Below are 12,494 nucleotides of genomic sequence, written 5' to 3'. Positions count from 1 at the left end.
GCATCGTGGAGTCGGTGTTCTGAAAGGCCGAGTGCCTGGGGTTCTTCTACGCTGAAGCTGGTCTCGGATGAACCCGTTAGATTCACCCCCAGCCCGAATCCGTGTAGTCCCCACCGCCAGCACTGTCGTGGCCCTTGCCCCAGACCTGTCAGATCAGAATCTTGAAGCGTCCAGGTAATTTTGATGCTGGCCAAAATCTGAGGGCCACTGTCCCATTTGATCTCTTCAGCCCCACCCCACCCCATCCCCACCAGAAGCCGGACTCAGGGTTTTCCTACTTTGCAGTTAGATAAACTGAGGCAGCGAGGAGCAGGGCTTGCCCACAGCCACATCGCTCGGGACAGGTCCGGAAGGCACACCCAGGTTGGGCTCCCAGCCCAGGGCGCTCAGTCACCGCACGCATCCTGAGCACCCGCCACAGCAGGGTGATGCTTCCCTGGCCCCTGCCTCTCACACGTCCCTCCCCCGCAGCCTGAAGAAGAACACCTACACCTACTTCTACACCAGCTTCGCGGCCTATGTCTTCGGCCTGGGTCTCACCATCTTCATCATGCACATCTTCAAGCATGCCCAGGTGAGCAGGATCAGACTCCAGGTTTCACCGGGACTCACCTGGTATATTTGTCCCATGTGCCAGCAGTCAGGGGGGCAAGCGTCTGTTCCGCAGGGTCCGAGCATGCCTGTGTGCTTCCCTCTTTCCTGCAAGAGGCCACACATCCACATTCGTGGCACAGTACCAGCCTGCCTGTCCTTTTCAGCAGGAAGACAAAAACTTGGCCCGATCATCATCTGCAGATTTTTGGCCAGTGTGTCCCTGGGCCACCCGAGCTGCCAGCCCTACAGACTGGCTTCTCAACCTGCATTGTGTGGGCAGGCAGCAAAGTCGGGGGCCGTGAAAGGTTTCTGTCCAGGGCCTAATATCCCCCTGAATGAGTCATGGGTTCACTGACCATGGTGGGCGCTGAGCAGCTGCAGACTAGAGTGGATGGCGGAGGGATGGTGGCCTGGGAGCCATCGGCATGTCCAAGAGAGGGGAAGGCGAGGAGGGGACAGGGAGCCAGAGTACAGAATCACTGGTGGAAATAAGAGCTGCTTTGAGTTAGGGGGCCAGGGTGGGGTCTCCTCATCCATGCTGGAGGTCTGAGTGAGTTCCCCGCCAGTGTGTACCTCTCCCCGAGCCACCACCTATCTGTCAATGGGGGCTTCAAGGTGCTGGTAGCCCACGGTTTCGGTGGGGCTTCCAGACTAAGCTAGGCTAGAAAGAAAGGCCTGATGGTCCATTGCCCCTCATCAGCCAGTGAAATCATCCGATCTTTGGTGCACATGCGGTCCCAGCCAGCGTTTAATGCCGTTGGGCCGCTCCCCAGCACCCCCGCCTCCATCCAGTGCTTCCTACCTGCTCCATGTAACAGGCAGAGCTCGGATGCCCTGGGGCAAGCGCTTGGTGGGGCTAGGATTCAAACTGGTGCCAGCCCTCGCCCTGGTCCAGGGGGGCGGTGGTGTGGCCTGGAGGCTCAGCCTGGGGCATGTTCAGACTCCGCTGGGGCAGAGCTGTGTGATCCACAGCACGGGACGGACGGAGGCACATTGTCATTAAACCAAAGTGGCTGCCATCAAGCCAATTCCAAGACCGTAACTCTGTACAGGCGGAGAACGCCGCCCCCCTTTCTCCCAGAAGCAACTGGTGGTAGAGTGAGTTGATGTCGATCACGTCAGTAGTAGCTGAAATGATTGTTAGGGGGCTGTTAGTCCCCCTCCCCAACCACCACAGGGGAGGGGCAGCCTCTGAACTGACCACAGGAGCCCTTGGTGGCTGGCTGGCTGACTGGGTGCTCACTGCCCCGCAGGGTAGAGGGGGCACACGGCTCTTGTGTGAGGATCCCAGCAGCTGCCCCAGGAGAGAGGCAAGTGCTCTGCTCCCATGAAAGGCGGACAGCCCTGGAGACCGTCCAGGCTGCTGAGGTGCGCCGTAGGTGGCATCACATCAGTTTTCCACTCCCCGCAGCCCCGCGGGGTGTCTTGGGCTGACGTCTACGGGAGCTGACTACCCAGCCTTCCCCCTACCCCCTGGAGCCCAACTTATCCCACCAGACCACCAGGGGCCCTTCTGTACTCTGCTTTTGGTCAGAAGAGATTTAGTAACTGGGCCGCCCCCTCTCCCCCAGTCAGCAAATGGGGTGTCACCTCTGTTCCAAATGGGCTCAGTGAATGTCTGTGCCCATCTCAGGGGCAGGACATGCAGAAGATGACCAGCAATTGCCCTGGGCGTTGCAGAGGGGTTGGCCTGCGTAGGACTGACCGAGAGCCCACTGGAGTTCCCTCCTGCACCTCTGAGCAAGCCCTGGTGGCATAGTGGTTACACATTGGACTGCTAACCGCAAGGTCATCGGTTCAAAACCACCAGCTGCTCCACCAGACCTGTAAAGAATTACAGTCTTGGAAACCCACAGGAGCAGTTCTGCCCTGCCCTATAAGGGTCCCTATGCGTCAGAATCAACTCAATGGCAGTAAAGTTTGGAGTTTTGAATAAGCCTAGAGCTATTCCCTTGGCGGCCAGCAGGTGGCGGACTTGCCTTCAGCCTGGGCTGGACTCGGAGGCTCCTTAGACCAAGTGGAAGCCCAAGAGCTGATCTCTGCCTGGGGAAGCCTAGGCCCATGGAGAAAAAGGCGTCCCTGAGCCACAGCAAGTCAAGCTGGACCCAGTCCCAGGCCAGTGCGCCTTCTCAGCAGCAGCCTGACCTCCCCCAGCCCCCACCATGCACTGCATTGCCCTGCAGACGCTTACAGGCAAGGGGCTGGATGGAGACTGCTCCAAGACACAGACAGCCCAACACCAGCCAACACCTTTCACGCTTGTTGCCACTCTCAGAATCTGCCCCTTTTATGAAGCCCTGGTAGCATCGTGGTGACACGTTGGGCTGCTAGCCACAGGATCAGCCGCTCCTCGAGAGAAAGGCAGGGTTTTGTACTCCCCTCAGAGGGACGGGCTCAGAAACGCCTGGGGCAGCGCTGCCCCGCCCTACGGGGTCACTTTGAATCAGCATCCACTAGATGGCAGTGAGTGTGGTTTGGGGTTGGTTTGGTTTTATGGACTCTGGAACATCTGGGGCCCCTGAGGCCAGATGGATCTACTCCCCATACCCCCCACCCCCCACCTTCCCCTTTAGACCTTAAAGCAGAGCTGTCTGCTGAAGCAATTAATGGTTTCGGGTAAATAGAATGCTTCAAGCATTATACTCCTTCTAAGAATTACATGTAATCAAGTCCACAGCAGCATCTCAAAAGGGCCGAGAGACAGCTTGTGATAAGAATGGTGGTGATGGATTATTCAGGAAGGTGGCAGGACCCAGGACCCGGAGAATGTTTCCAGAGTCGCTGATTAGGACAGACAGGAGCTACTGCATTCATGTGTGTTTTCTTGTCTGTATTTTTACCAGAAATAGATACTCTGCCAAGCCAGGCAGACCAGCAGCCCCCCAGAAAGGCCCTTAGAAATGATCATGAAAAATCAAGCCCAGTGGAGGAGGCTGCTGGGCCATGATCACACAGTAGGACTGACACAAGCCCTGCAGCCCTGAGTCAGGCTCCCAGCTGTGCACCCCAGGCTTTGCAGCACTTTCTTTGGGAAGATCACTTGGGGCCCTGAGAGAAGACTACAGCCTCTGTTCCTCTGATAACAGGGCACTCCCTTTTAACAGAGAGCCGCTCCCGCTGACCCCTGGAGCCCCTCAGTGGCCGCCTGCCCTTGAGTTGGGCGGAGGACGTGGACACTGAATGCAACCAGGGCCCAGCACAGCCTGTCTCCACAAACAGGAGCTGTTAGCGTGGCTGTCCTTTGGCGCCACCAGCTGCCCAAGGAGGTTCCGGCTCAACCCTGGGGCCGGCCCAGCTGAGCCGAGTGACCAGTTGGCGGGCCGAAATGCAGGCCACAGCAGACAATCTCTGCAGATCCTGTGTTGTCACTGGGGCAGGGTGGCAGGCTTACCCCAGAGCAAGCATCTCCTGGAGCGGTGGTTAAAAGCGTGCTGCCAGCACTCCAGGCCAGGGAAGCAGGGGCTCGAGCGGGCAGAGGTGGCATGTGCCCATTGTCCCAAGTGACCCAAATGCTTCCAGCCACACCCCCTGGAAATCAGGGCTCCCTGAAAGCCCACATGCCTGTAGTTCTTTGGGGGCTGTGAGGCCCCTCCTGGTGGGAACAGCCCTTGTGGGGATCAGGAGCCTTGGGGTGAGGCCCAGCCACCGGTGGAATGGCTGCTGTGTCAGGAGAGGGTTGGAGCCGTGGGGTGAGGCCCCGCTCAGCTCCTGACCTGCCTGCCCTCCACAGCCCGCCCTCCTGTACCTGGTCCCTGCCTGCATCGGCTTTCCGGTCCTAGTCGCACTGGTCAAGGGGGAAGTGACGGAGATGTTCAGGTAAGGGGGTAGAGGGCTGGCAGCCATTTATTTGACAGGGCGCAGGTGCACCTTTGGGCAGCTAGTGGAGACTGCCAGGGGTGTTTGTACACGTCTCCAGGAGAACATCATTCCCGACACCCGCCCCACCCCTCGCCCTTTCTGCCAGTCCGTGGGTGCCTAGCCTGTGGGCACCAGTGAGAACCTTTCCCTGGGCCAGGAGCCAGGGGGAGGGTAAGGCCTCAGGGCTCTCTGGGTGGCCCTCACACCCAGATGCCAACTGGGTCTTGAGAAGGGGTAGCTGGTGGAGACAGCCTGCCGCAGTGTGGCTTCCGGGGCGCCCCTCCCCTTCACCGCTGCCTCTCCTGTGTGAGTAATGAGTCCGGCAGGTGGAGGCGCCTGGTGTGAAAAGTCCAAGGTCAGTCCAGGGCCCCAGGCAGCCCATACCTCCCCCCCAGCCCCCATGCAGAGACTATTTCCCTAGTTGGCTGCACAAGAGCCTGTCCTGGTGGCTGTGACCCCCAGCTAGCCCCTGTAGCAAGCATCAGGCTCCTGCCCCAGGGCCAGAGCCACACCTGCCACACCCCACGCACAACCTCACCCATACCCCAAGGTTGCGTGACCCGACAGGTGTCTGCTCCCCAGCACCACCAACCCCGCCTGCCAGGGACCCAGAAATAGCTGCCAACTGTGACTAGCGCTGCCCACTCAGGGGCCTTCCCCTCTCCCGCCCCCCGCCCCACCTGCCTGGCCTCCACGCTGTCCTTAACACACCAGGGCTTCTGCACACCTGTGTGCCTGCGGGGGGGATCCCATGACTCACCCTCCCCCGTCCCTGCCTTTGTCCTCCCTGCCCTGCCTAGAAGCCCCAGGCTCCCTGCCCGCCTGTCTCCCTGCCACATGTCCTGGCCTGGCAGAGGTCTGGTGCCTTGGAGGCACATCGGGAGGGGTGAACTTGGGGGCAGGCCTGAGGGGCTTTGAAGGGGCAGATTCCCCCTGCACTTGGCCCCTTGTTCACTTCAAGTCTCAGCCCACCCGAGGCTCCCTGGGCGTGACCACCCAGTTCTGTTGGGTCCTCATCAGAGCATGTGTTTTACAGCCGTTCCCGTCCTCGCTCCCACCCCCGACAGAGTGCTCCTTCCCCACTGTGCTTCCTGCCCACCTGAGGGCCTGGCCCCACCTGCTTGCACCTCAAGCCCAGGTCTCCCCTTTGGGTCTTCTCTCGACCTCGTCCTTTGGTTCATGCTTCTCCTTCTGTGCTGCTCTCCCTTTAAAAGAGGCCACGCTATCACGTGGCCACGGTAGCTAGGCTGGAGAGGACAGCCTCCCTTCCAGGTGTGTCTGTATACCCACAGGTCACACAGCGCCCAGAGAATGGGAAGGTGGCCCCCTCACAGGGTGCTGTGTCTTAGCGACACTTCAGGACACCCCCCCCCAAGGGCCAGCCCTCTATGGAGCCTGTGTAGATGTCTCTCTTGTTCTCCCCACAAAGTCCAGAGAGCTCACAGCAGGCACCTGAGAAAGGAGACCTTGCCCTCTCTCCTCCTCAGGCCTTCCCTTCTGTCTGTCTGTCTCTGTCTCTCACACAGCTACGAGTCCTCGGCGGAAATCTTGCCTCACACCCCGAGGCTCACCCACTTCCCCACAGTCTCGGGCTCCCCAGCCAGCCTGGCCGACTCCATGCAGCAGAAGCTAGCTGGCCCTCACCGCCGGCGCCCACAGAATCCCAGCGCCATGTAATACCCAGCGGGTACCCACCTGCCCGCTTCCCCCCACCTGCCCCAGGGCCCAAGGTAGGGCAGATCCTCCAGCCTCAGTGTGCAGGGTAGGGAGCAGGGGGGGTTGGGGGAGTGGGTAGGGACTTGGGAGACAGCTCCTCAGCCCCTGTACCTAGCCATGGGGCCGAAGGCAGAGCAACCCAGGAGTCGGCCTGCTCAATGGTCTGGGCTCACTGGAAGGAGATGTGGAGGGCTCTTACTGGATAATACTAGTTACTGCTCGCTGTGTATACACACACACACACACACATGCCACCTTGGACAAGTCACCTTCCTCTTTCTGAGCTTCTCTTTCTTCATCAAAGTGGGCACATTCCTGCCTCCTAGGGTCGAGCGGATGAGGAAATATGTTGCCCTTGGCAGCACTTCTGTTGCCCGTAAGTCAGAGCTAAGCCAGGGGACTGCCATCTACAGTGGCGCCTCGCCATGTGCCAACGAGCATTGCCACTGCCCCCAGGGCTGAGCCGGATGGTCCTGCCACTGACCCTAGGTGGCAGCCCCTCGCTACCCCCTGGCAGAAGGTTCCAGAAGCAGAAAGTTGGGCAGCACACATTTGGGCCCAACCTCTCCTTCACTTGCCGCTGCCCATAATGCCTCTTGACACTACTGGGCACCTGGGAAGCCGGCTTGCCTGTCATTGGCGCGTGCGTGGGGGGCGGGGCCGAGCCGGTGGGGGCGGGGCCCGCTGGACTGGTGTTCTTCCGGGGACGGAAGCAGACGCAGCTTCTGTTTGCCCCTCCTTTAAGCGGCCAGTCTTTATCCTGTCTTTCAACCAGCTATGAGGAGTCGAATGCCAAGGATCCAGCAGCAGGGACAGAATCCAAATGCGCAGAGACGGTCAAGGAGACAGAGAAGAAGGAGAATTGAACCGCCGCCGCTGGGGCCTGCCCGCAAGGACCAACAGCGGGCGATGGGGACACCTGCGTGCAGCACGGAAGGCGCAGGGGCCAGGGCCACCCAGGACAGGGGAAGGGCCCCTGTTTCGCTCTCAGGCCCTCCTCTGCCCCTCCCCATCTCCTGCCGACCAAGCAAGCCCTTCGCACCACACCCCACCCCACCCCGGCCCTGGGCGGCAGGGGCGGCAGGTGCGGCAGGGAGGGGAAGGTGGGTCGGCTTTTTTGATTTTTGTATGTGGACTGACTGCCTGACAATAAAACTCTGGTTGCTGGGGCAGTGCTGCGCTCCTGGAGGCGACTCCGCTGAACCCCGCAACATCTTGCCAGCTCTCACCTTCCCACCCAGAACCTTTTCCGCAATCCCCTTCCAGTGGCGGTGGGCACGGGAGCCAACCAGACCGCCGGACCCATTTCTCCTGGATTGCCCACCTCTGGCCAGCTTGCCTGCTCAAAGCCTCAGACACGCCCTTGGGCCAGCAGGGGGTGCCCACGAGACTGCTTCTCTCCACAAAGTTAGGTTTCCACTATGTGGAGACAGTGGCATGTTGGGCAGACGTCACCCTGGCCTGCTGACCGGACTCAGCAAGGAGCCAGTCAGTAGCAGTCAAGCCAGAGAAGTGGGTGGGCCGTAGGCCCAGGGAAGAGTTCAGACTCTACTCTCAGCCTGGCAGGAGCCAGCTAGCCTCGTTCTTATGTCCCTGTGGCTTCCCCAAAGGGACCTGGATTCCGAGTTGCCCTGGAGATGAAGGTCCCGTTCCCTCTCCTTGCAGCCTTCCCCAAATGGCTGTCCCTAGCGCCAGAGGCCACCTGATTCTGAGAGCCCCCCTTTTCCCCACCAGGCTACAGGGACACTTATTCTGCACAGCGACTCAGAGGCAGTCCTTGGTCCAGGGGATGGGGTCCCAGGGCCACAGCTTACTCTGGACCAGCTGAGGAGTGGGCACAGCCTGCACCCACCTTCTGGTTGTGGGGCCATTGGGGAAACTGAGGCAGAGGGCGACTCAAGTCTCCAGCACCTGCCCTGGGCTCTGCCTCTCACCTAAGCTTCAGGTGCATGGCTGAGAGCAAACAATGGCCTCCAGGCAGTTTGGAGGTGACCAAGGTAGCAGGACAAGCTGAGGTGTGGGGCTGTCACCTGGACTGGGCACCTCAGTATGGATTTTTATCTTCAGCTGTACCTGCTATGGCTGGCCCTATTATGCAAAGGGGGGAATTGAACTAGCTTCCGCAGGGGCATCAGCTTGACCTCAGGCCATCCAGAGCCCCCCAAGTACTCTGCAGGAGCCCTGGTTGCCTAGCAGCTACATGTTGCTAACTGCTAGGCTGCTCACTGCAAGGTCAGCAGTTTGAAGCCGCCAGCTGCTGCCGGGCACATGAGATGGTGTGTTCCTGTGTAATTACAGCCGCTCTCTCTGGCCCCGCCTGGTCCCACGAGTCGGCAGGCTGCAGTGAGTGAAGGACGGTGCCACCACACCCCCTCTCTGTCTCTGTCTGCCTGTGCACCAGAATCGCTGGGCCTGCTGTGCTGGGCGCTTGTGAGCCAGGCACTCAACCGCTCTGCGCCCTGGCATGTATGGAAAGATTAGATCTCAGGCCTTTTTCACAGCCAGGGGTCCCTTCCAGAGGCTTCTCAGGGTTTTGCCAGCTACAGCCACCTCCAGAGGGGAGGCCTTGTGGTCCTGGAACAAGGCCCCTCTGAGGGAGGCAGATGGGGCGGGCTGCGCAGGCGCGCAGCACAGCACCCCGTTGGCTCTGCGGCCCAGGGCCCACAAAGACCTCATTGAGTCACCACTGGGCTCCGGCTGAGGTGACGGTGGCGCCGGGCGCCTGCCACCTAATGACCGTCCTGGCCCTGCCAGATGTTCCACAGACCTCGGCAGGGGCCGGCCAGGGCCCACCCGGCCAGCCGGCACCGCAGAGGCCGCTCTAATTCCAATTAACCAGCTTCAGCTGAGCAAACAGCAGGCAGCGGTGGCCCGGCCCGGGCGGTCGGCCCGGCCCGCAGAGCCTCCGAGTCTAGACTCCAGATGTGAACCGCCACCGCCAGAGTCCCATGGAAAAATGGCACCAGGCCGGGCACGGAGCGGGCCTGCGTGCCGATGGAGAGGCGGGGGTGGCCCGGCAGGGCCTGGCCCGGGGTGGGGGTGGATTTGGAGGTAACTGTCCCTAATGCTCCAAGTTCTGCCTACGGTCTGCTAGGCGTCCCTCTCGGTGCCTCAGTCTCTCCTAACAGGAGGGAAAGGGGCGGGCACGTTTGTACTTGATGAATCAGTTATTAAGGTGTTTGAGAAATGATCGCTGTCATAACCCCAAGAGGTAGATGCAATGATTTCACAGATAGGGAAACTGAGCCTGGGGCGTTGAGTGCGTGCGGAGGTAGGGCGGGAGCCACGTCGAACCCCCTGGCTTGGCCTTCCAAGACGATCTTCAACAGCACCAGCTTAGTTGGGGGACGGGTGTGGGCAGTGAACGGAGAGCAGGGAGACTGGGCACAGCCTTGGTCCTGGACCTTGTGTCTCAGCCTCTGACCTGATGCCCCGGCTGTAAAATGGGCGAGAGACTCGGTCCTGGCACAGGCAACTTTGGGAAGGGCCTTGGGGCGCCCTATCCGGGCCCCAGTCCCACCAACGAATTAGGTAGGCACCGATCAAGCCACCGTAGCCAGCACTGCCCTGCCGCCAGGGACCGCAGGAGGGCCGGTGCCGGTCCTTCCCACGTGGAGAGTCAAATGGGGACGTCGGATTTGAAATGGGTGTCGCAGTCCTCAGCTCCAACATAAGCTGATAACGGGGCCTCCCCAGGGGTCCTGGGGAGTAAGGCGCGTGAGGTCCAGGTCAGCCGTCCTTGGGCAAAAGCGGAAACTCAGTCCCCTTTCCTTAAAACCAGGGAACTTGCCCGGGGGTGAGGTGCTTCCACAAGGGGTGGAGTCCACGGGGAATCTGCACCCTCGTTCCCGGCCTGCAACAGGGAGGCCGGGGCCCAGGAGGGGCGGGCAGGAGGAGGCTGCATCCTGCCCGGTGCTGCAGGAAGGGCCAAGCGCGCGGGAAGGAAAGCACCACGCCCCCACCCCCGCCGCGGCCACACCTGGGCTCTCCGGGCGGGCAGGGGGCCCGAGCCGGCGCCTGGCTCCAGCGAGTCTGGGCCGCCTCCCCGCGCCGCCCCTTGGGGGCCGCCAGATGGGCCGCCCGCCCAGCGGCTCGGGCAGGAAACGGCCGCCGCTGCTGCCAGGAATGCGGACGCAGGGGGGAGGGGGAGCGGCCGGTGGGTGGGCGGGGCGGCGTTCGGCCACGCCCAAGCATGGCCACGCCCCTGTCCAGCCTAGTGCCCCGCGGGGAGGGACAGGCATGAAAGCGCTCCAGTGCCCGGCTGGGCCAATTACTAGCCAAGTTTTCCCGGGCAAGCCAAGCCGCGTCAAGACTCTGTGCCCCCAGCTTCCTTCCAGGGAAAGGGGGCTGTCTTATCGCTGTGTGACCTCAGCCTAGGCGCTTTCCCCTTGCGCCCCTCGGTTTTCTTACTCAGAAAATAGAGGCAAACAGTACCCCCTCTCTAGCAGCAGGCTGTGCCCACAGGAATGCCAGGGCTGAACCTTTGTGACCCAAGAGTGCTGCGTTCATTCTGCTATGGACACCACGTCAACATGTTAATGGAGGCATCTTTGATGGTGTTCCTGTGACGTGTTCTCCGGAGTCTGGGAAAGAAAACCGGCAGAAGGGGCTGTAGAGGTTGGTGTAAAGTTCCCCCAGTGAAATTCTCTCACAATAGCCTTTATTACCCTCAAAATGAGCAGCATTGTCCTGATCGGGAAAAGAAAAAAATTTCTTTTTTTTCCCTCCACACAACTTTCCCAGCCTGTTTCTCACCAAGGGCACTTTTCGGTTTTCTTAAAGCGTCCTTCTCTAAGGAGACCACCCATTGACTGCCTCCTGTGTCCTTCAAGAAAATCTATCGAGGTTACCCCTTTAGGATCCAAAAACAAAGACCACCTTCAACCTATCAGCTTGCGGTTCAGTTTAACTCTGCCTTGAACTTAACTGGCCCAGTAGATCCCCTCCAAAGTTCCTGTTCTGATTGGACCTTTTTTTTTGGAGTAGGGAAGCACCTTAATGACACTGATACAAATTTATCACTGAGAACTTGTCTGCAGCCACCCACCAGTCACAGTTACAGGACGTGTGTAAACCTAGTTTGTTCCCACAAACCCACCTGCATGCACTGGGACCCAACAGTGGCCCTTGTTTTGGGGTGAATTGGGGCCCAAGGAACATACAAAAGCATCGAGTAGCTTGGGCAGAACCTTTTGCCATACATAAGATCTTTATTATATTTCACATCTTTTCCATTTTGAACAAGGGGAACATATTTTTCAAAACCTCGATGGAAGAAAAAAAAATAACTTTCTTCTGAAAAACTCTGAGCGGGTGGGGAACAAAATGAGCTCTGAAACCAAATGTATTTGACTTTAATGAGGAGTGGGCAGAGGAGGGTTACTTCTCCCACTCCTCACTCTGCAGTCTCCTCTTCCAGAAACGGGCAGGAGGTACAGGGCTGAATTGAGGGGTGGAGGAGACAGAGACTGGGAATAGAGAGAAAAAGAGATGAGACCAGACAGACAGGCAGTCATTCAACACCCACCACTCCCCTCTTAAAAATATCTTAGGGCAATCTCTGTGTTTTGGGGTCCGCTTCCATCTCAGGAAGACACCTGAATTCCTAACAACTTTGTAATGAGGACATACCTCTCACCTCTCATGACACTGTGACTTAGGCACAGGTCTGCTAAACTCAAGGTTGGTGGTTCAAATTCACCAGCCATTCTGCAAGAGAAAGATGAGGCTCCATAAAGATCTACAGTCTCAGCAAACCAATAGAAGGTCGCCGAGTTGAATTGTCCCAATGACAGCCGGTTTGGGTTTTGTGGGACATGCTGATCCTAGAGGGAGAGAAGAGTTTCCCCACACCAGGGTGTCCCAAACCAAACGGCCTCTGATCCATTTGCCCATACTTATGCCCAGACCTCAAGTGCAGCCACAGATGGGGTTGAAGCTAGGGAATGGCAGGTATGGCCCATGCCCTGGGCATCACTTGAGGGAAGGGCCACGAATGAACGGTTTCTATTGGCTGTTGTGAAAAATCTTTTCAGCCATTGAAAAATGAGTTGCTATGGGCAGTGTTTTTTGTAGCTATGTCTCTGGGCACAGAACCTGCCCTTGTGTCAGCCTCAGATCCTGTGTCCCCATCGCTGCAGTCACCCAACCTAGAGGGGGTTGTCTCCACCGAATGTCTACGCTAAATAAAACTTAGCTGGCAAGGCCACAACAAAGGGGTTGGAAAGAAATCAGGCACACCTATGAAATTAGACACTTATGGGGACAATCCAAAGCTGGGCATTCCCTAAGCAAGGTCACCTAGACACGGGTGAAGTTCAACCTGG

General features: G+C 59.0%; 1 protein-coding gene across 2 annotated transcripts in view; it reads left to right on the top strand.

The window, feature by feature from the left end:
- HM13 (histocompatibility minor 13) overlaps window positions 1-7,340 on the top strand; it is a 31,569-nt gene extending 24,229 nt beyond the window's left edge. Inside the window, exons 10-13 of one of the 2 annotated variants that reach the window (XM_004697902.3) lie at window positions 472-574; window positions 4,325-4,410; window positions 5,979-6,182; window positions 6,944-7,029. In XM_004697902.3, coding sequence (XP_004697959.1) covers window positions 472-574; window positions 4,325-4,410; window positions 5,979-6,129 — 340 coding nt within the window. In that variant the 3' untranslated portion in view covers window positions 6,130-6,182; window positions 6,944-7,029. Of the gene's footprint in view, window positions 1-471; window positions 575-4,324; window positions 4,411-5,978; window positions 6,183-6,943 lie in introns of both variants that reach the window. The other variant, XM_045295430.1, reaches the window with a different exon arrangement.
- Window positions 7,341-12,494: the final 5,154 nt, after the last annotated feature.

The sequence above is a fragment of the Echinops telfairi genome, unplaced genomic scaffold (genome assembly GCF_000313985.2).
Source record: "Echinops telfairi isolate 266 unplaced genomic scaffold, ASM31398v2 ScPeMD7_5592;HRSCAF=6446, whole genome shotgun sequence".
In the NCBI taxonomy this organism is placed as follows: Eukaryota; Metazoa; Chordata; class Mammalia; order Afrosoricida; family Tenrecidae; genus Echinops; species Echinops telfairi.
This window is presented reverse-complemented; position numbering and strand designations above follow the sequence as displayed.